Source organism: Pecten maximus, chromosome 14 (genome assembly GCF_902652985.1).
Source record: "Pecten maximus chromosome 14, xPecMax1.1, whole genome shotgun sequence".
Classification (NCBI taxonomy): Eukaryota; Metazoa; Mollusca; class Bivalvia; order Pectinida; family Pectinidae; genus Pecten; species Pecten maximus.
In genome coordinates, this window is record NC_047028.1 from 22537187 (window position 1) to 22562706 (window position 25520).

Here is a 25520-nt window from a genome sequence, read left to right on the forward strand (position 1 = left end):
CTTCCCTTTTATAGACAGTCAAACCTTGTCAGGCCGACACCTTCTCTCTTACAGACAGTCAAACCTTGTCAGACCGACACCTTCCCTTTTATAGACAGTCAAACCTTGTCAGGCCGATACCTTCTCTCTCACAGACAGTCAAACCTTGTCAGGCCGACACTTTCCCTTTTATAGACAGTCAAACCTTGTCAGGTCGACACCTTCTCTCTTACAGACAGCCAAGCCTTGTCAGGCCGACACCTTCCCTTATAGACATTCAAACCCTATCAGACCGACACCTTCCCTCTTATATAATTATAGACAGTCAAACCTTGTCAGGCCGACACCTTCTCTCTCACAGACAGTCAAATCTTGTCAGACCGACACCTTCCGTCTTATAGACAGTCAAACCCTGTCAGGCCGACACCTTCTCTCTCACAGACAGTCAAACCTTGTCAGACCGACACCTTCCATCTTATAGACAGTCAAGCCTTGCCAGGCAGACACCTTCCCTTTTATAGACAGTCAAACCTTGTACGGTTGACACCTTCCCTTTTATAGACAGTCAAACCCTGTCAGACTGACACCTTCCCTCTTATAGACAGCCAAACCTTGCAAGGCCGACACCTTCCCTCTTATAGACAGTCAAACCTTGTCAGGCCAACACCTTCTCTCTTACAGACAGTCAAACCTTGTCAGGTTGACACCTTCCCTCTTATAGACAGTCAAACCTTGTCAGACCGACACCTTCTCTCCTATAGACAGTCAAACCTTGTCAGACCGACACCTTCTCTCTTACAGACAGTCAAACCTTGTCAGACCGACACCTTCCCTCTTATAGACAGTCGAACCCTGTCAGACCGACACCTTCTCTCTTCTTGACAGTCAAACATTGGCAGGCCAACACATTCCCTCTTATAGACAGTCAAACATTGTCAGACCGACACCTTCCCTCTTATAGACAGTCAAACATGGTCAGGCCGACACCTTCCCCTCTTATAGACAGTGAAACCTAATGTCAGACCGACACCTTCAATTCCCTCTTATAGACAGGCAAACATTGTCAGACTGTTGTCCATGCTGTATTTTACAAATGTGATAAAAAGAACATTATTACATACCTTTACCTTGCATTGTAAATGAACAAATAGGCCCAATGTTTATTTAGGTAAGATTTAAGTTAAATTCATCATCTTTTCCAGTAATATTAACATGTTTTACACCTGAACAATGTACAGCTGGTACATGTAGCTTTAATTGGTATATTATAAATCATTAATCATTTGAACATTTCATTTTAGCATTATTATTCTGAATCCTCTTAAAGGTAACAGAAGTTGTTTTAAAGATAGAATATTTTATCTTATGAGAAGAAGTTGTATAAAAAGTTGTAAGAATTTGGCCTCTATGACCCTACTACCAGGTCAAGGTCATTCCTTTAAACAGATTTGGTAGGTTTTCATTATGTATGTTACTGGCATAATATCATGACCCCATATTTAGAAGTTGTTTCAATATTTTGACACATGTACATATGATCACAAAAATAGGTCAAGGTCATTCATATAAACCAGCTTTGTACCCCTTATTGATCCATGCATATATACTGAACCAAATAATTACAATTTAAACAAGAGGCCCACGGGCCTGATCAGTAACCTGTCTTCTGATATGTATACTTACAGATGATGTTTTGCTAAGATTTGACACATTTCATCCATATGACCCTGACAGTATGATCTGAAGGTTTGTATATTTGAATAAACTTCACAGTCATTAATTCCTCCTAGCATATCAAATGGCATATTGAGATGAAGACATTGAAGTATTTTCAAAACATTTACCTATTTGACCTTGATAGTTTCAAAGGTAATGACCTTTGAACAAATTTGGCAACTCTTTATCCAAGCATGCTATATACTACTGGCCCAATACCAATACCCTGGACTTCTTGGTTATTGAGAATAGGTCAGATAAAGATTTAAACACATTTGTCTCATGTGGCATTGAAAGTAGGTCATGGTCATTCATTTGAACAAACTTCGTAGTCCTTCATCCCAGTACGCTTAGCGCCAAACATCCTGAACCTAAGTCTCTTAGCTATCGATAAGTTTTTGTCACCGCCTTCTAAAGTAACTTTGAAGCTGGTCTAGGTCATTTTGCAGATACATGTACATGTACTAAGCTAATTACCACTTTATTCAAATATCAGAGTAGACTAGGTTTATTTATTTACCAGGTCTCTTGGTCATCAAGAAAATTATTATTTTAATATTTTAATTTACATATTTGAATCCTGTGACCTTGAATGAAGGTCAAGGTCATTTATTACAGCAAACTTGATGACCCTTCATCCCAGCATGCTTCAGGTCCCATATATATCAGGTCTCTGGATTTCATGGTTACTGAGAAGAAGACCTTGTGACATTGAATCATTCAATTTAGGTCAAGGACATTCACCCAATATCAGGTCTCTGGGTCTCTTGGTTTAATTGAGAAGAAGTTGTTTAGAGTAAAAGGTGACACCATGCAAACGGACAGAAGACAGATGCCACATATAAATTGCAAAAATTAAAACCCTTGGCCTCTTGGTGTATTGAAAACAATAATACTTATAAGGATATTAACATTTTTTTATGCCTGTGATCATGACCTTATAGGCAATTGAACAGACCTGGTAGCCCTTTATGCATGAAGTAGCATGCTGGAATGGAATATATTACAAGTTAACTCAAATCGGGCTGCAAGGTCAATTGTGTAAAAAGTTTTAAGCAATTTCTTCTAATAAACCAGATCTAAGTCTAGGCCAACAACATTGGGCCAGTATAGGAAGTGTCAAATTGCTACTGGTAAGATATCATTGCCATGAACCTTTTGTTTATTTAAGAATCAATGGAAATGTTTATATCAGATAGACAAATCGACAATTGAGTACTTGGCAACACAACATGAGCTTACCTGCCCTTCAAATTGACTACTAGAGTTAATGAGATACGAGTGTTTTAATGGTTATTAAGATTGCATTTGATTGAAATAATTTTTTAGTGTAAATGTGCATGCAGTATAAGGAAAATAATCCCTATTTTTGTAGTGAAATGAATATTCTACAAGTTTATCCAAACAGTTGGAGCATAAAACTCAATCTTACATGGTCGCAGTCAAATAAACTTTCCTGTCACATATATAGGCAGGAAACTAATGGCTATAATATATATAGGATTAGGTTACTGAAATATATTGGGGAAAACTACATATAGATTACAAATGTCTCCAGGGAAGGTAGAACCTTATTAGTAGTAATTTTACAGCAATCTCCATAATAAAGATATCAACTCATGTGATAAGATACTTTAAATACTAGTTTTTATATAGCTTAGACACCTATAATGGAAATTTTACTTGGTCCAAGGGAAGTAATCCCCGTTTAATTATGGCATGAGATTGTACAGCGGATGACCAGGGTTTAACTATGTTAATCCTTAGTGGGGTCAAGTCTTTGAAATCAAACTGGTGGGGATGACATCTGTACATGGGGCGGGCTGCATGTGTGTGTCCATGGAATTTATAATAAGGGAAACAATTAGGAATGCAACATTTACACATTTTAATTAAGATATTATGGGAATACGCTAATTTACAATATAATAAAATACATGGGTGCCCAACTCATCGCTGCTTGCGAAAGCATAGCTGTTACCCCTGGAAAACTCGAGGATGAGTTCTTTCCTGGAGGGGGAATATGTAACCCTGGTAAATACTAGCCGCAATATATAATGCTCGACTAGGGAGATCTTCTCTTTAGCTCGCTCGGTCGAGCGCACGACTAGTAAGCCAGAGGTCCCGGGTTCGATGCCAAGCGGAGGCAGTGATTTAAATTCAATTGATCATGTGCTTTGTCACACATGTTGTAAATATATATATATAATAATGTCCAGGATTTAACCAAAAACATACAATAAAGACATTTTATTATAAATATGTAGATGTATGGAGTCATTTCTGCTATACATGCACATGCCCCGACATGAATCACAAACCTGGGTCTTTAACATGATAATCCTCAGTTCAACCGATTGATCATGATCATGAGCCAGAGATTGAAGCCTCCTCCGTCACCTTGGTAACAGGGACAGCATTTAACACTACAAACAAGCTACACTGACCTGCTCCTTCTACATATTACCATTCACATGTACCAGTCTAGGCCGGGGAACAACACAAACATCTGAGGGAATATTATTAGACCATGATGACCATGTGCAGACAGGACAGATTATGTGTTTTCATTGTATCGGGGAATTTGAACACCTCTCCTCCCACCATTTACGTATAACATTGAAGGCATTGCTAAAAATATTTCTTACCTGTTTAAATCAACTTGTGCTAGCATAGTTTAAGTAGGATGATATAGACATATTTTCTTTCAGATTTGGAAGATATTAACAACTTTTCTTCATTTTGGGATTGCACATATAAGTAACACAATTTCTGCCTTAGTAAACATTTCAACAGCTTGTTTATAGGGCCCTATAAAACAGTGTCAAATATAGTGCCAATATTTTTTAATGAAATACATAGAGGTTACGCAACGAGTGGTACGTTGTTGGATATGGAATTTATTTCACACTCGTAAGTTATTTTTTAAAAGTTACAAAAGACACGAGCTTTAGCGAGTGTTTTTTGCAACTTTTAAAAAATAACTTACGAGTGTGAATTAAATTCCATATCCAACAATTTCGAGTCATGTGACCTGTTTCTACCACAATAATATCAACTTGAATCAAAGGGAAACGTGGCCAAGTATAATTTCCCGTATGCAAATAAAGTTACCGGTGACGTCCGGGACCCGGTGATGTGACGTCATTAGATTATTGATGACATCAATAATAATTGCAGCTTGGGTCAAAGTTCACCGTGATAGCCAATCAAAATGGGTACAGAGTTTATACCACGTGTGGCATAAACAGATTGTTAATCAACAGCTGTAATGATTAACTGATGGTCTGAGAGTTGAATAACACAGGTTATTGTGGTAGAAATGAAACTATCTCATTTACATGATATATAATAATCCTGTAATGTATAACTGTATATAAAAGGTCTAAGATTTTGTTAATCTCATACTTACCAATAAGAAAGACATCCTGGCCAATGGCGTCTTTCTGCATTATCCATCGAAGATGCTGCAGCACAGATTGAGGTGGCTTCTCCGATAAATACTTGACAGGGATAAGCTCTGGAGCCCTTCCTGCCCGAAGTGGCAAACTGATGTTTCCAATACTAACCACGCCGTCTTTGGTGCCACTTCCCGAACACCAGCGAATCGCCAGTACATTGTCTTTGCTGAAACTGCCATCATGGAGGATGGCCTGTAGCACCTACAGAAAACAACGAACCAAAGTCTACAATAGCTAAACAGTTAATAAGTCCAGTGGATTCTTGATTTTTAACATTTTCAGAAGTCAAATCACTCTGTGGAAAGACATGACCCTGTAATCTCAAAGATTCTAATTATATGCAAGGGCCAGGTTGAAAACATACTCTAAGGGTGTATTGGAACTTCAGCAATGCTGCTACATTAATTACATGTATGTTTAATTGAATGCCTATACAACCAGCACTTAATAATGGAAAGAGGTGCAGGACTACATCTTGTAGGTTTCAAAAACATAATGTGTTCAGTTTTTGCTTTGATGGTACATCACAATCTCAGATTATGAAAGACATATATGATTGACTGGCTGGAGCCTACATCAAGTGACTGAGCAGTGATTTTCATTTTTTTTATCATTATATAATTAATATTAATCTGGTTTATCAATATCATTCTGATGTGGACCAAATTGATATCACAAATAATGACATTTTACTCTAGTTTTATGGTACTTTTTGGGAGAAAATAAACAAAAACACTTCAACATTGTTCTACATTGGACTTTCACATGTTGTGTGATGTACCGACATTGTATAGATCAGGGGCATACTTTCTCTATGTAGCTGAATATCTCAGTTACAACGTTAAGGTCAATATACAGAACGACATGCGGCCACAGGTTCACCAGTACACCTTGGAGTAGGTGTGTGGGTGAATAAGATTTACCTGTACACCAAGTGATAATTAAAGATATATAGTTTGACATAGGTAGGTATCTATATGTATGTTATAATTAATATATCACTTTTATCGAACAACAATGTTCCTGATGATCTACAATATCTATATACAGTATACTGTATACCAGCAATCACATCATTACCAAACAGAGATAAAAAAAAAAAGGATTGCAAAGTAATTAGATTCATCAACCTAATATAAAGAGGAATCTGAGGTAGATTATTTTAGTACACAGGAGCTTGATGTTTTATAATATCAATAAGAATATATATGATAATCCATACGAGAATATCCTGTCTGTGTGCTACAGATAAAAGTAGTTCTATTATATTTGATAGGAAATGAGGTGTATTTATATATATGGAGTATTATATAATTGGTCAGTTGATTGAACGTCAAACTCCTGTGAATATGTAGCGGAAATGGACTGGGTTGATCTTCAGCGACCAGGTAGCTCAATCGGTAGAGCATCCGGCTAGTGTTCGGAGATCCCGGGTTCGAACCCCGGTCTGGCTATGCATTTTTCTACTACTACATTTGGTGCCTGTAACCAAACCTTGTTTCAAGTCAGGTGAACACTTGACAAGGGGATACAGGTACCCGAACCTGGATTGGGAGTTGTTGGGTCTTTTGGGTGGAAGACTTTAAAAGGGAGGGAAGAGTGTAGCGAAACTGTACTGAGTCAATCTTCAGCGACCAGATAGCTCAATCGGTAGAGCATACGCCTAGTGTTCGGAGGTCCCGGGTTCGAACCCCCGTCTTAATTTATTTCTTTATGTACATTTTATCTAGTCAGACATACGTATACCAACCCCACAGCAGTACCGTTACCACACATACCCAGCCAACCACAACGTACAGTACACACAAAACTACTAATCAGATTTATCAATGTGTTTCGTCATTCTAAGTTTTGCACGTAACATCACTGAGTAAGTATAAGGTGTTTCTCTGTGCGTTTTCATGTCTTTGACCAGGCTATAATATGTTCAATTCAGTATATACCGAGATAACAAACGTAGAAAAGGATTAACAAACATGAAACAAAAAAGAATGCAAGTACGCAAGTGTCAACCGTGTTACGTAAACAAAAACGCCCTTTGTACATTTTTTTATCATTCACTTACCTTCAGTCGGCGCACTGAGCGATCGACGCTCATCCTAGCTAAACGGAACATCTGCTGTCACTGATCGACGACAGCACAGACGTTAAATAGCACGAGCACAGGTAAATTTGATATCTGTGGCCAAAGTCCAACGTGCCAAGGGCGCAGACATTTTGTTTTTCGGAATATTTCTACACCGCTTGGAGCACCTCTTGAGTTATCATTTAGGTAATGATGTAGTATAGGAAGCGAGCTAGCTTGATATAGCTACGCAACAATCTTTGTGGTTATTTTTGCTGTGATAGGCCTATAGGATACGTAATTGGGCTTCTTAAATAGAAAAACTCTTTTTACGTACACCTTATTATAGTTTGGGCATAAAAATAATAGGGATCCGAAGCTATCCAGAAAAAAATCAATAAATAATTCCAAGTTTTTGGTTACAAATTTCAAAACTGACATTTTAATGATTCAAATATATGACATTTTGTTTTTGACACACCACAGGTAAACTACCAGGTAATTAGGTCAGGTAAAAAGATAAAAGGTCTTCACAACATTAACGTCTATATGCTGTGGTGTGTATGTTGTTTAGGAACTGCTTTTGATGAAGGGTCATCCATAATTTTCCGCCAGAAAACTTTTCATGGAAACGCAATAATCATTTTAATAGAAAGTTCACTAAACCTCGATTAGGACATAATCCGGATGAGTCGATGCATACATGTATTATACAAATGACATTAATTACACTGTATGGGCCAAACACCGACACGCCTTCTTTTTATGATATTATAACAAATACTTTAGAAGATTTTGGTAATAATAAGTACATTATATGTGGGGACTTTAATCTGGTCATTAACCCAGATCTAGACTACGATCATAACTATAAAAATGTTAATAACCCAAATGCAAGAGATAAAGTGTTAGAAATAATTGAAAATTGTTCGTTTATTGATATTTATAGGGAGCTTCACCCAGATTCCAGACGCTACACTTGGAGAAAGAAAACCCCTTTAAAACAGGCTAGACTAGATTTTTATCTGATATCTGATAATTTGTTACCAAGTGTAGTTAATGCAACAATCGAATCAGGATATAGATCTGATCATTCTTTCCCTGTGCTTAATTTAAAGTTTAACGATTTCAAACGAGGAAAGGGGCTCTGGAAATTCAATTCTTCACTACTATATGATGAAGAGTACCTCAAGTTAATTCAAAAAGTCATTCTAGATATAAAATGTCAGTATTGTTTACCAATCTACAATAGGGACAATATTAGTAATATTCCAGATACAGATATTGAATTTGTCATTAATGACCAGCTTTTTTTTGAAACTGTGCTCATGGAAATTAGGGGTAAAACTATTTCTTATTCATCATTTAAAAAGAAACAACTAAATAACAATGAGGATTATCTTATGAAGACCATTCAAAATTTGGAAGAACAAGAACAGGTAGACATTGAAAAATTAGAGGGTAAGAAAAAGGAATTAGAAAACATTAGAGTTAATAAAATTAAAGGCAGTGTTATTCGATCAAGGGCAAGATGGCTTGTAGAAGGTGAAAGGCCAACAAAATATTTTTTTTAGTCTAGAGAATAGGAATTTTACATCTAAGATTATACCTAGGATTGAAAAAGACAATGACGTTACATTAACAGATCAGGGTGCTATTCTAAACGAGGTTCACTCTTACTATGAAAAATTATATGATGATAACCATGATACAGAGGATATTGACTTAACAGATTCTTTAGATAAGTATGATGTTCCAAAATTAGATAACATTGAGGCTAGAAGTTTGGAAGGGATGATTTCTGTAGACGAGGCAGCTAAAACTTTGAAAAATATGAAAAATAATAAAAGTCCTGGCACAGATGGTTTCACAGCTGAATTTTTTAAATGTTTTTGGAAACAGTTAGGGGTTTTCATAGTCAGGTCTATAAATTTTGGATATATCAAGGGGATGTTGTCTGTAACCCAAAAACAAGGTGTAATAACATGTATTCCTAAGGGAGATAAGTCCAGACAGTTTTTAAAAAATTGGCGACCCATTACCCTTCTAAATATAGTTTATAAAATAGCCTCAGGATGTATAGCAAGTAGGATTTAAAATGTTTTAGATAAATTAATATGTGAAGATCAGACAGGATTTCTTACTGGTCGATATATTGGGGAGAATACAAGACTTGTTTATGATATTATGCAGTATGCTGAAGAAAAATATATTCCGGGTATGTTACTCATGTTAGATTTCGAAAAAGCCTTTGATTCTGTGTCGTGGAAATTTGTAAATAAAGTTCTGAAATATTTTAATTTTGGGCCAGGCATACAAAAGTGGGTTAAATTGTTTAATAGTAATATTACTTCAACTGTGAACCAGGGGGGAAATTTGTCACCTTTTCTTCATATCAAAAGAGGCTGTCGTCAAGGGGACCCGATTTCCCCATATATTTTTATTTTATGTGTTGAAATTCTAGGAATCAGGTTAAGAAATAAAAAAAAAGATTAAGGGCATAGATGTAGGCAATTTTCCCATCCTAATTTCGCAGTATGCTGATGATACCACACTTATACTTAATGGCTCGGAATTATCTTTAAAGGAATCCATTACTGAGTTAAACACCTTTGCAAACATCTCTGGGTTAAAACTTAATGTTGATAAAACACAGGTTGTTTGGATAGGGAGCAAAAGTTACAGTGATGATACCTTCCTACCGGAATTAAATTTACAATGGGGAAGAACAAAATTCACATTGCTTGGAATTGAATTTGATGTGAACCTGCATGTAATTCCCAAACTAAATTTTGATAAAAAGTTAATTAAACTTAAAGCACTGATAAAGACATGGAGTAGAAGAATACTTACACCCATAGGGAGAATAGCCTTAATTAAGTCTCTTTTGTTATCTCAATTCAACCATCTATTTATTTCTCTACCTCATCCAAATGAACAATTTCTTCAAGAGCTCAACTCAATCCTTTTTAACTTTTTATGGAATAGTAAGGTAGATAAAGTAAAGAGAGATATTATAACACAAGATTATCATGAAGGGGGTCTGAAAATGGTAAATGTAAAACTATTTATTGATTCATTGAAACTTAGCTGGGTAAGGCGGTTGCTAAAAAAAACATGCAAATGGCAAATTATTTTTGAATCACACACTGATATACAAAAATTATCAACATGTGGTAGCGAGTTTATTGAGGAATGCCGAACAATATGTAAGAATAAATTCTGGAAAGATGTTTTAAAAGCATGGAAACAATTTATTGATGCTGAGGGGGTGAAAGAAAAAATAAAAAAGCTGACAGGTACATTGACAATACCTCTTCGGTATAATAAAAGTATAACTATTGGAGGGAAGACAGTCTTTTACAAGTCCTGGCATAACAGAGGTGTAACAATAATTAATGATTTGGTAAAAGATCCTGGTACAAGTTCCTTCTATACATTTCAAGAATTTAAAGAGATATATCAGCTCAATACAAACTTTCTTCAATTTCAGGGTGTAATCTCAGCTGTCAAAGTACTTTTAACGAGGCTGAATGTTGAGAATCACACGAAAATAGTATATCCAGTTATTCCCAATAATATATTATTGTTCATGAAAAGTGTCAAAGGGACAAAGGATCTATATAATATTATGGTAAACAATGCTCTTATATCAACTGGTAGAAGAAAATGGGAAGAATCATTTGAAGATATTGAATTGAATTGGGTCAATATATATAATAATCCGTTCAAGGTTACGAAAAGCACTAAATTACAATGGTTCCAGTATAGGATAGTTCAAAATATTTTAACGACAAATTCGTTTTTATTCAAAGTGGGATTAGTAAATAATCCAATATGTAATTTATGTAATCGTGAAAGAGAAACTATCGTTCATATTTTATGGGAATGTAGAGAAACTCAGAGATTTTTGCAAAGTATAGAGACACTTTTGGATGCGCTGTATATTCCATTTCAATACAATAAACAAAGTTTTCTTTTTGGTGTGTTTTTAAATAATAGATATTCTCCTTTAAATAGAATAGACAATGAAATTTTGATCATAATTAAGTTTTTTATATACAAAACAAGATGCTTGCATAAAGTCTTAAGTCCTCATGCCTTAATCAATTCAATTAAAGAACATTACATATTTCAAAAGTATATAGCCAACAGTAAAGGTGAAGGTGCACAGCTGAAATGTGAAAATGAATGGAAAAAATGGGAAAAACTTATTGAACTGTCTGATAGTTAATTTTCTTTACAATTTTGATTTAGTGTGCCAATATATGATAATACATGTACAATATGTATATTTATTTATGTAAATATACATGCGTACCTTGTATGCTTGTATGTAAACTACTTCTCCCTACTTGAGCTGCTGGATGCTGGAGTTTATATGTTTATGGTACCACTTGAATAAATAACAATTGGAATCAATCTTAATTATCAAAATGCCTTTGTGATCTCTTGTCTCTCTCTCTCTCTCTCTCTCTCTCTCTCTCTCTCTCTCTCTCTCTCTCTCTCTCTCTCTCTCTCTCTCTCTCTCACAGGTACATGTGGGTATGATATTGTTTTGAATGTGTATGTATGTTTTGTGTGTAAATGCTAGATGTAGTTGGTGTAATCAGTGTGGAGCCTGGTTAATCGTGCCGATGGCTCAGTTGACGTGGCAAGAGTTGATATGACCAACACCGAAGCTGGGCCCTTGACAGGATTGATCAGGCTACCAGGAAACTGAATATGTATGTATGTGTGTGTGTGTGGGTGGGTGAATGTATGTTTATCAGAATATATATACAAGTATAGAAGTATGTATGTTTTTTTTTTATGTATTTATCTCCTTGTTTAATTGATGATGATGATGATGATATTATGGTTACGATGAGCTGATGATGATTAGCATGATGATAAGATTACAATGATGTTGATTATGATGATGATGATGATGAATATGATGATATTATGACGACGATGATGATGATGATGAGATTTTTGATGATTACTATGATGATGATGATTACTATGATGATGATGATGATGATGATGATGATTAGTATGATGTTGAGTATAATGATAAGATTACAATGATGATGAGTATGATGATGAGATTATGGTTATGATGAGCTGATGATGATAAGATTACAATGATGATGATTATGATGATGATGATGATGATGATATTTTTTATGATTACTATGATGATGATGATTACTATGATGATGATGATGATGATGAGATGATGATGATGATGATGATGATTAGTATGATGTTGAGTATGATGATAAGATTACAATGATGATGAGTATGATGATGATGAGATTATGGTTATCAGGAGCTGATGATGATAAGATTACAATGATGATGATGATGATGATGATGATGAAGATGATGATATTATGACGATGATGATGATGAGATTTCTGATGATGATGATGATGATGAGATGACAATGATGATTAGTATGATGTTGAGTACGATGATAAGATTACAATGATGATTATAATGATGATGATGATGATGATGATGATGATGATGATGATATGACGATGATGATATGACGATGATGATGATGATGAGATTTTTGATGATTACTATGATGATGATGATGATATGACGATGACGATGATGATGATGATGACGATGATAATGATGATGATGATGATGATTACTATGATGATGATGAGGTTATGATGATGATTAGTATGATACGATTATGATTGTGATGACAGGCAAACCATACCAATTGGAATTGATGTGTGTTTGTGTGTGTGTGGTTCTTATATTTATGTATTAAAAATGTCTTAAAAAATAAAACAAATATAAAAAAAAATGGATTATACACATACAAACGATGACTGTTAAAATTTCTCGACTTATAAAGGAAAATGATTTGCAAGTCCGGGCTTATGTGCTTACAGGACAGCAACGCCCTTGATTTCTTAAAAAAAATAGACCGGCATTCACATATATTGCGGCCTATACTTATCCTAATACTTTGCGTTGGTACAGAGTTGTCGAGTTTTGAAACTGACTCACGTGGGATCCTACATTGCCTGCCGCCTTGATTATTAAAGTTACGAGATGCAGTGTATTCATCACAACAAAGTGTTTTAAATAGCACAGTATATGATAGAATCAGCTGACACTTCAGACTCTCATTGATTTCTTCCCGTTATTCGTTATCATAAATACAGTTTCGAAATGTTCTTCCTTCAATACTTTGAAACTTATATATCGAATTATTGGGTACTGATGACTGAATAATATTATCACTTAGAAATAAATATCAAATAGTATTATATGCTGTCCACAGACGACATAAAACACACAAAGACGAATGAAAGACTGCAACACATTACAGTTGTTGTTATTATTGTTTTTTTGGTTTTTTTTTCGTATTCAGAATTTGATACATACATGTAATACAAGCATATCTTTATTGGTATTGCATAACGACCTAATCATTACTCATCACTAAGTGATTAAAAAACACAGTATTTCTTCTAACCTTGAAGCTTGAAAGAAGCTAAATATGTATAAATTTTTTTTTTTTTAAATGTGATTTTCTGACAAGAAGCCCGAGAAAACGATATCAATGTTTATGTGAGAGTTGCCTCCCTTGTACCCAAATCTCGTCTCGTACACACCAGATTTTAGCTGAAAAGATTTGTTGTACGTAATCTCTAAGGAGGGATGACAGTTTGTGCCATTTTGCGGTCTCTCAGTAATATTTTGCAAACATATTGTTGTAGGAAGATACTCAAGGTAATCTCAACTGCATTTGGTATAACGTTATACTATTCAAAATATCAGACATCCGTACGTGTGGTGCACGACCACAGCGGACAATCTAATTTGGAGGTGGTTAAGGAATTTATTAACTTTAAAGTGTTCGATAAAATAGATAGACGTAAAACAAAGTTATGCTGGCCTATAGACAATTTTAAAAATATTTTTGTATAGTTTACACTACACTCCACTTTGACCCCTAGCATTTATTAACCAATACAAAAGCCGATGTTTTGGATAAACTTAAGGAATCTTAATTCCTGCAAAACGTCATCCTTATCAAAGAGAGACCACATACAATGCAAACCTGACATTATTATTTCTTTCTTTTTTTAGTTTTTCTTTATTTCGGTATGTACATCGCGTCATCAGAAGCTCCGACCCCATTGTTTCCGAAAGTCTGCCCCATCCGTTAAATGTTCATTCCTTTGCAATTTAATATTAGTGATATACATTTCAAAACACAATGTTGGAAATGACGTAACATAGTAACGTTACAAGGGGTTGCAGAGTCCTCGATGGTCTCCGTTTCCATCTAATTTTGTAACCTAGTAGGCCTAAATTACTTTACAAAATTCCTTTCCCAATGAATAATGACACCTATTTATACATATTTATGGTTTATCCAACTTGCGAAATTCCTTTGTAATTTTGACTCTTTTTACTATCTATCACTGGTGACTTCTCAATGTGCAAAATAACCATGTTATGCAGTAAACTATTTTGTTTTTCTTTCGTAGCAAACTTGTATCTGTATATGAGACTTGTGTGTCTGGTGCAGGCATACCACGAAAGAGAAAACGTGTAAAATAGTTACAATTATTTTGGTATAATGATTTATCTTCTAGTTACAATTATTGGTATATAATGATTTATCTTCTAGTTACAAGTATTGGTATATAATGATTTATCTTCTAGTTACAATTATTGGAATTGTGATCTCTCATCGTCTCTTTATATCACTTTTCCAACAAGCTACGTGTATTTGCTTACCTTGTAATCAGCGGAGAGAGTTTTACACAGACATAATGATTCGTTCGCGTAATATCGAAGTAGACTATGGATGGACCTATTCTATATCAACTGCTGATGTTTCAATGGGAAAAACTGTGCCTCTTTCTTGGCCGGTACTTTTCTATCCCAGCTCATCTTTCCACGTTACACCGGCTTGTTTTTTTCCATACAAGGCTGATATCATCGAAGAGCTCATCATTACAGGAAGCAAAACAGTCCTTCCATCCCATCTTTAATTTCTTGTAAATTGATGTCTAGTCTATGGATATGCATGCTATTTTTCACCTTATTGAACGAATATGATTGAAAGAAGTTTAGCTCAAGGACATAGAGATATTTCCTCATCAACTGTTTGCTTTGTTAATTATTTACACACACACACTCACACCCACCCACACACCCACCCACACACACTCACTCTCACACACACCTTACTCCGTATTCATAGAATCATTATCTGTTAATGAATTTTCCAAATCATACTTTTACACTGTATTTAAAAAAAGGGAGAAAGCAGAAGACAAAATATTGGTTATGAAATGGAAAAATAACACAACAGATATATTTTCTTGAAATTATCTTTTAATTTAAAGTAATAAAGAAAGGATTCTTAAAAAAAATCAAACAGAGATACAATGTTAATGTGATGTTAGAGGTTGAAACTTCTCCTATACTGTTATTCAGCGAACTTCATCTTTCCTTTCAGGTAATTTTCGACTGGTTTGTGCAAATCTGTCTTGCACTGAATTACATATATTCCAGTAACATTCTTCATAGAGGTGAGTGATGATTTGACAAATATTTATAGATTTACTCTCAACAGGTTTTATTTTTTGGGACTGTCAACTGTCATTTTCGAAGTGCCATATTGGGTGGCATTTTGTTATAAGCTGTCATGATTTGACTGGAGTTTAAGAATCGTATGACAATATATAGAGGATATCTAACAGTGTCTTCAGTAATACCAAATATATTTCACGAGTGGGGCTAATACTTTGATATTTTTCACGAGTGCGCAGCACGAGTGAAACATATCAAAATATTAGCCACACGAGTGACAGGCAGGAAATGACCTATCGCTATCACATTTTGTCCTCGTCCGGTTTCAGAATGCATACAATTATTCACAAGTTCAGAAAAAAAATATATAGATATACACAGTCAACAAAATATTTACACCATATATATATATATATATATATTTACAACTCCCGGTAATAACAAAAATGGCTGAGTATTCAGTTTGTTTGCTAATTTTACATTTCGCATTTTGTCCTAGTTCGGTGTCAGAATGCATACTATTATTCACAAGTTTAGACAAAAGGCATATAAACACAGTCAACAATTTATTTACAACATATTTACAACTCGAGGTAAAAACAAAAATGGCTGATTATTCAGTTTGTATTGTTTCATTGAAAACATGACCATCATTCTGAACTACATACTTTGGAAGATCTGAAAGAAAATCACAGACAAATATACAGTGTTATATACATCATTTTGTATTTCGTTTTTGATATGACCAGGTAGCCATTGATATGTTTATGATAAAATGCTTGTTCCGATTCTTTTATTTATTACTAAAAGTGATAATCGTCACTATAATGCCCCATACTTCAAGCACCATATAGCACCCTATAGTTCTTCTAAGAGTATAATCAAGTTCTGCTGAGTAAGTGATGTGGGTTATATCATTTCAAAATAGTACACGTATATCAAAATTGTCTGAATCGTATATGCTGGATATTTAAGTACGAAAAGCAGAAAATAATAACATGACATTCCGGAGGGATATTCACTCCCACCATAGAGTGATCTTTATTGGTTCTATGTAAAACTGACTTTTTATCAATCCCCGATTTACCTGTGCTCGCTTGTGTTGTGAATGGAATTCCGACATTCAATAACATAGTTTTATTACACAAGAGTAAATGTGGTTCAAAGGGAGATAACAACAGTATATTACAGGTCTCACACAACCAATTATTTCACTATATGTTATTACCAATGACTCCATCCCCTCAATCGCTCATTTGAAATTTAAGTTTGAAGATTTCCCTACCAGAAAAATTATGTTATTGGATACGTTAATATCATATAAAAGCTCACCAGTACTTGGAAGACAGTAACCCTGATATTTACAGTGGGCAGGGGAACCCCCACCCGGGGAATTCCCGCCTTTTTACACCTAGAATCCCACATCTTTTCATTTATACCAGGAGTTTATATTTTTGATTTTTAGAAACTCAAGACCCTACTCTTTATTCTCGTATATAGAAAGTACCCATTGTATGTGTTATTTACTCAGGAAAAAGCTACAAAGCCAAGAAACCCATTTTCTTTAGGAACTTGATTCAGGTGAAGCACCAGCTGATTGGCTGAATGAGTTGTGCGTGACCTTACACAACACTTTAGTGATTCAACGGAGATAATTTCAATGTCACAAAAATGATTCAAGGTAACTATTGAGTGATTAAAGGGAGATAACTCCAGTGTATTACAAAACATATGAATGATTCAGGGGAGATACCTTCATTATCACTTCAGTGATTTAATGGAGATAATTCCTTTATATTACATAGCCACTGAGTGATTCAGGAAACTGATCACAACAGCATATTGCACAACACTTCAGGGATTCAAGGGGAGATAAGTACAATATATGATATAACATTTGAGTGGTTTGATGGGAGATCAATTCAGTATGTTACATAACATTTGAGTGGTTCAAGGGGAGATAACTGCAGTACACTCTCCGTTATACCCATATTTGTATAATTGACTAAAAGTTGTTTCCCACTCCCCACAGTTTTCTGAATACGCCATCTGAATGAACTCCAGTATGCAAATCTGATGATTGTAGAGATATCGCAAATACCCTTTTTTGCAGCTGACGGTTAAAAAGCAATAAAAGTTCGTGTCAATTTCTGTGTCTCTAATGCAGTTCTTATCTATTTTCGAATGGCTGTCGTTGAGTTGAAGTGTCGCAATCGGAAAATAAGTTCATACAGCTAATAGATTGAGCTGAGCATCTCCTGCATGATGACAAATTAAAAATACTCCATTAGTTAGGACAGATTTAACACTCGTTCATCTAATACACCACAGCTGTCCTCTGTAAGACCTCTGTGAGCATATTTCCATAGATAAACCACAGCTATCCTTTGTCAGACCTCTGTGAGACATACATACATAGATACACCACAGCTATTCTCTGTCAAACGTCTGAGACATACATAGATACACCACAACTATCCTGTCGCAGACCTCTGTGAGACATACATACATAGATACACTATTGCTATTCTGTGAATACCAGTGTTCTTCACATTAAAAGGATCCTGTGATTGTGATGACTCCCAGTAAGCCCTGATGGCCCTTTGATAGTCCCCGAGTGTTTGATAACAGATCCCCAGAAGTGTGTGAACGATCCAGTACTTGTGTCCTCCCTGTGCATCGTGATACTGAATCTGTATCAGTTGGTGTAATGCTTCATCACGCGCTCCGGTGTCTCCAATCTCGTGGTAACAAAGGAAGTTCAGGAACAAGACATATGGTAGAGGTGGAATGTTTATTAATTCTCCTATGAGCAGCTCTAGACAAAGATGAGGAAGATGCATGTACTTGCTTACAAATGTAATGCTGTGAATGTACGTTTTCTGGAGCCTTTCTAATGTGCAGCCAGGGTGATACAGGTGTTTGTACAATGTGCACAGTTCTGGATCAAGTTTATGGCATTTTTTGAAGTATGATGCTGGTTTCAATATTCGCCTGCTAAGCTCCAGGCATTTGCTGATATTTCCAGTCAAAAAATGAAAAGTTGCTAAATACAACCCTTCTGTACCGAATAAAGCCATGGGAGTCATCAAGTACTTACATTTCCTCAGACGCTGGTATTTGGCCTTGTTACCCGCAGCAGCCTCATTTCCACACATACCATTGGAGATTAGTCCTGATGAAAGACATCTGACACCATCCATAACTTTGACATACATGTATGTGTACATTTCCTCTGCATTTGACTGTGATAAACATAAGTTTAATGCCTTTCCAATCATCATTGATGATGTGGTAAATGTTAATGAATACAATGACATAGGAAGAATATACGCGTCCTGATTCATAATATTTTCTTGTAAAGTCCGTGGACGAAGAAGCTCAGCCTGCATGGAGGTGTTACACAGATGCTCCAAAATTGAAGTTTCTTTAAAGTTGTTTACTGATAGGCTCTCCCATTTCATACGAGAGTAGTTGTCCAAAATCTCCAACAGTATTTGTTGATTCTGTCCGTGTATTTTCCTCTGGAACAAGTTGTTGACTCGGATGACGTAATTGGGACAGAATCCCGCCTTGACCCACGCAATCAGAATGTTGAAGCAAAACCAAAAACAATAAAAAAGGTTCTTGTCTTGCCAGAGCATTTGGCTTGAATTTTCTATTGCATGAAACATGATTGTTTTAAGGAAGTAGGAGCACAAGATGTCGTCATCCCCAATGGTTTCTTTTAATGTCTCCTTAATTTGTCTTAAAACATATTTCAGCAGCACGTATACTTTGACTTGGATGTGACTAAAGGAATGAACTAATGATCTTTCTGCTGCTGCAAATGAGATTCTCCATTGTAAAAATGTATCGTCTGAACATTTATCCCCAACTGGAACAAGATGGCATCCACTGTTTACAATCTTGTTGATTAAGGTTGGATGTGGCCATCCATACAGACGTGTACGTGTAATCCATTCATTTGCTTCCTTTGGCCAACTGTTGTACGGAAAGCAACAAACTGTGTCTGCTCCAGCAAATTCTGTATAGTTATATCTAGCACTTGGTCCATTGGATTCAAATTTAAAACCTGTGGAAGACACTTGAGAAAGAACATGTTCCTCTCTGAAGATATCACTGGAAATAAAGAATGAATTCTCAATTCTAACTATTGATTTCAAAAAGGGTGCATCTACTGGTTGTTTTAGCTGAACTAGCTCTAATTGGACATAGCCAGGGCGACAGTCTGCCTCGCGAATGCACAGAATAGTTTTGTGTGCCAGGTGTTGAGGAATATTATTACACTGATCAGGGTGTACTCCTTCTATGTTTGTGAATACTAACATTCGGTCAATGTCTGAACCTTTTATAGAACATCCTTCTCCGTAACTTCCAGTTTTAATAAATTCACTAAAATCTTTTTTTTCAAAAAGTTCACTTAAAACTATCAATCTCCTGTTGATGTTCATCGTCTTCTCTGTTCCTATGACACGCCTCTCCAGATATGTGGACAGGAGCGCAGACATCCTCTCACTTTCCTCAGGGTTCATCATGGTTATCTTCAGTGTTATTAATCTGTTAAATATATAAAAAAAAAATCTGTAGCTTCATGTTGTTACCTTACCAATTAACTCACCAACTAAATAATGTAAATTATATACAATACACAATATTACTCATTATCATGAAAATTATACGATGTATTCAAATGTTTTGACACTGTTATCAAAATAATCATAATTCATCTCTAGCACATATGTAATATAACTCATTATATGTTGTAAACATATTTTGAAGTTTTTTGATACTGTTATCAAAAGCTTTTTAAAAAATGAAAAAAAAAATCTTCAAAAATAAATGTTTACTTTGATATCTGTGAGTGTAAGATATTATTCTACAAAACTTACACTAATTAGTGTATATTCCATACCTGATGGAGTACTTACCTAGCTAGATTAGTCTACGTTTGATGTTTTACTCCTCTGGTCCATATTAGTGCGCTCATGACTGCGACACTATGACATGTGTTTTGGTATCTGTAGTCCGAGGCTTACTTCAGGACATTGAGCCATTGAAACATATCATATGACATAAATGTACTTTAAATTGGATTCCCATCTGACAGCTTAACATAACTCCCCTAGTTACCTTATATGGTATCACTTCAGTGTCACCATCATGTTACAAAGGTCAAGGTCAGTTTTAAAGTAGACTGACTAAAATGTTACATCAACCAAACTTTCATGCAAATAAAGAAAATTTCCTGGTAAGATACACAGGTATGAGAATGATTAACTCATCCTCAGGACTCAGACATTAATCACAGTTCAAGTGTGGAGGGGAAATTATTGTTGACATGGTGAACCACTTATCATTATGGACATGTACCATCGAGTGACAGTGTGTCCTCTCACGGTCTCTCCATCAAATTATCAAACGGGAAACAGAAACAACTCAACTAGATATGATCAATGTTCTATGTATTCAATCAATCGACAGTCAGACCAGCTCTGGGTCAGTAATGATATAAATGAGGAAACATTTCTCCCCAATATGTGGTGATATCATCTGAGATTTAAACCTTTATCCCTATCTCACTCTCAGAACCCATCATCGCGATCCATAGCTCTAACTTCAACTTGTATAATTCACAGGCGCTTGCATAGAAAATGTGATTTTCGAATTTAGTTTTTTGTAAGTTCCAGGTTGGTGTATTGGCGTTAGCCCTAAATACTTAAAATTCTGGCGTTGACACAAACTAACTACTAGAAATACCCCTAAAGTATTATCTTTTCTTTCTCATTTCAAGTCAGTTTCTTTTTTCTGTAAGCCCTTCAGCCAGCTTAATTATTGTTAGAGTAGCGTTGGATGCTTACACACATTACATACAATTACACTTAATCAGGTAATTCATCAATAACTTAATATTATCTATGCAATTTAAAGTGGAATAATACTTTACAATGCGTTAAATTCTTTCACATTGTTGACACTTAGCGGCAAAATGATATCAAGTTTATGAAAAATCGAAATCAAGTAAGCAAATAATACGGTTTCAAAAATTTGAATAAAAAACGGTTTCAAATAAAATGAAACTCATCCTCAATTTTTCAATAATCACACAGTGATAAATCTTTATGCAAGTCCCGGGTCATTAATAATCTGACATTGTGAGATTCGTGAAAATAAATTGTTGATGGATCACTGAACATAACGTACAAATCGTTTGGCAGGTCTGAAGTATGATCTTCGTATTTGACGACGACATTATATTTGTAACATTTGTGGAAGTAAATGAACAGGTCTGAAGTAAGTAATGTTGGTACACATGTATACGTTCCAGTAACCTGATGACAGTCTTATTCGTAATACACTTTTCTTTCTGTTGGTTCTGATTTCAGTAAGCTGACAAGTTAATCATTTAGATAAGCATTTTGTTCTACCTTTGTGACAAAAGTATGCTTATCCATTTCCCTTTTATCTTTTTATTTTTTTTTCTTTAATTTTCAAGTATGAAATGTCTAGGCCTTCTACGTGAATTTAATTGCAGAACAGACATTCTTGACTTTGTTTGCTTTTCCTGTGTACTGTCATATTCGGTGCATGGTACTTACACGTTCAACATAATAAAAAACATTATGATTATAAATCATCGTTCATTCGACAAAAAATTCAAATAATCGTAAATTAGACGAAACTGTTCAACGAGCCGAAGCGTTTTCCGGACAAAATGCCTGTGGAGATGACCCCCAAAAGTGCACCTGACGATAGACAATTAATAAATTAATGAATGTGTTATAAAAATGTAAAATGATGACGTTACGTTATTGTTAGCAGCGTAACGTCATCATTTTACGTAGAGTAACCAAGTCGTAAATGATGATGTCATCAATTTTGACGCACATTCCAGGGAGCATTGAAGACCGCGCAATGAAAAACTGTCATAAAAAGGAACCCTGGGAAAGTAAATATTCCTATAGCAATAAAACTAAAATAGTAAAACATGCAAAAGAGTTTTAATTTAAATTGATATTTTTCTTTTAATCTTCTGCATTTCAATATGCATTTCCAATGCATTTACTTAGTTTCTGTGACTTGTTTGTCAAACGGCTGTATATGTACATAAAGCTCACAAAGATTATCATCTATTCCTCTGACTTCAGTAATTATTATGCTTCTACCCTGCAGAGACATGTATATATCACTACCAATATCAATACATGTATGAGCACAATATGTACGCTGAATAATTAACGTAAAAATCTACATTATACAGTAGCTCGGCCTTCCCGGTCTCGTCTGTAATGCTATGGATCAAAAGTCGTTTAACAAAAAAAAAATGTCAAGAAAATGAAAATGTGCTTAAAACTAGCTGTCCGTAATAGCGAAATGTCCACAATATGGACATGTTCTATACACGCATGCGTACATGTCAATGTCGACCCCAACAGAGTCTTCTCAAAGTTTCACTCATTTGACGCAACTATGCGAAAACAGATCAGGTGGCTACCGACGATGGCGCCGTGTCTGCTGGTAAAATATTTACCGGTCTTTCCAATTTGCCATTTCCACAACTCCACCTCGTCTTTCTTGGCGTTGTCGAAAGCCACAAATAGCACCTGTCCTTCTAAATGTCTGTAGATCAAGTGGTCGGCCCTTTTTGGAATACACATCTGACGTAAAAACCTAGGGATCCTTGTACGGTTATACACAGGATGGTTCTTCAGTACGGGCGGCATCGTGGTGATTGTCGGCTCACCATGGTTATGCCGATGCTTGTGGCCAATTGCCTCTGTTATGGGACGACAAGCGTTTCAATGACAATGGAAATTTATTTGTGACGCTTTTTCTTGGAAACATTTCTCGCCGTGGTTAGTGTCCCAGGTCATTTTTCGTGTTTGATTGTCCGTTTATCCACGGTCAAGTTACAAACAACATCTTCCAGTACAATTTCAGCAGAAACAGTGTGTCCTTATTTATATTTTATATATTGATAAATATTTATAATCTTATGAAGAAATATGTCTATATTTTGGCTAATACACCAAGTTCTCCCCTGTCTGTAAAAGGCAATTTTATTCACGTAACATGATTCCACATTCAACTTGCTTTAAATCCAGGCAAAATGATAATCATATCTACCACCTGACAGGACTTTACTTTCATGTAGAAACTGTAACAATCACTTTGATATATTTACCTTGGTACAAATTTCTCTTTGAGCGTCCCCGTCGTTGCCCTCGCTTCCGTTTGGTTTTAATCCTGTGGGCCTTGCGTATTTCTTTAAAGCAGACTTTTTTCTGTTTCTTTTTTTGTCCTTGGTGTCGCATGTCCTACAGCACGGGAGAGCACTCTAAAGTTTTGGTTCAGCGCACGTCAATTCCTTTTCTGAAAGACAGCGCAGTCGTTCGAAGGATATGTTGCCATCCTGGACCAAAGAAAAGTACACGTGAATGCTCAAAATCACCAACTGACTTTTTGTTTGACACGATTTATCCAAGGAATTCGGTTTGGTACCATTGGGCATAACATGTACAACGATCCCCACACTCGCCCTTAGCACAATCTCCCGGATATCAACATTAGCTTACACATTATCCCTTCATAAATCAAACAGTCTCCCAATACTACTTACCCGGAGGGTTACTAGAACCTAGATGTACATGGTGCTATACATATACATTGAAGTCCCAACCCCCGGGATACCTCTATATATCAATCGCTACCGCCACATATACACTAAATACATTGCTTATGTAAGTCCCCAACCCTGGGATACTTACCTTACAGACACGTCTAACAGTTTTCTGAACTTTTATTCCATCTCTCATTGTGTTTGAAAGTCACATCATTGACAGTGCAATCTACAAAAAATGTAATTTCTTCGTTATCTACATCTTTATCTTCGTTATCTACATCTTTTTCTTCGTTATCTACATCTTTATCATTGTTCTCGACATCTTTATCTTCATTATCTACATCCTTATCCTCGTTATCTACATTTTTATCTTCGTTATCTCCATCTTTATCCTCGTTATCTACATATATCTTGATGATATAACATGCCGACATAATGATATAACATCGCGACATGATGATATAACATAGTAACATGATATAACATGGTGATATGATGATATAACATAGCGACATGATGATATAACATGGTGATATGATGATATAACATGGTGACATGATGATATAACATCGGGACATGATGATATAACATGGTGACATGATGATATAACATGGTGACATGATATAACATGGTGACATAATGATGTAATGTGGTGATATGATATAACATGGTGACATGATATAACATGGTGACATGATGATATAACATGGTGACATGATATAACATGGTGACAGGATGATATAACATGGTGACATAATGATATAACATGGTGACAGGATGATATAACATGGTTACATGATGATATAACATGGCGACATGATGATATAACATGGTGACAGGATGATATAACGTAGTGACATGATATAACATAGTGACATGATATGACATAGTGACATGATATAACATGGTGACATGATGATATAACATGGTGACATGATGATATAACATCGCGACATGATGATATAACATAGTGACATGATGATATAACATGGTGACAGGATGATATCACATGGTGACATGATGATATCACATGGTGACAGGATGATATCACATGGTGACATGATGATATAACATGGTTACATGATGATATAACATAGTGACATGATGA

At 35.4% G+C, this 25520-nt stretch overlaps 2 protein-coding genes across 3 annotated transcripts in view; both read right to left on the reverse strand.

Annotated features, from left to right (window-relative positions):
• Positions 1 to 7367, reverse strand: part of LOC117342181 (von Willebrand factor A domain-containing protein 8-like) — a 29077-nt gene extending 21710 nt beyond the window's left edge. The window contains 2 exon segments of the mRNA XM_033904216.1: positions 5108 to 5357; positions 7222 to 7367. Coding sequence (XP_033760107.1) covers positions 5108 to 5357; positions 7222 to 7272 — 301 coding nt within the window. The 5' untranslated portion in view covers positions 7273 to 7367.
• Positions 7368 to 15573: 8206 nt separating this feature from the next.
• Positions 15574 to 20829, reverse strand: LOC117342827. Of its 2 annotated transcripts, none has more exons than XM_033905088.1 (2): positions 20705 to 20829; positions 15574 to 20349 (listed from the first exon to the last, which is right to left on the reverse strand). In XM_033905088.1, the coding sequence occupies exon 2, from the start codon at positions 20325 to 20327 to the stop codon at positions 18264 to 18266; it is 2064 nt and encodes a 687-aa protein (XP_033760979.1). In that variant the 5' UTR covers positions 20328 to 20349; positions 20705 to 20829; the 3' UTR covers positions 15574 to 18263. The 2 variants fall into 2 exon arrangements, with proteins under 2 accessions (XP_033760979.1, XP_033760980.1); XM_033905089.1 differs by having other exon boundaries at positions 20721 to 20815.
• Positions 20830 to 25520: the final 4691 nt, after the last annotated feature.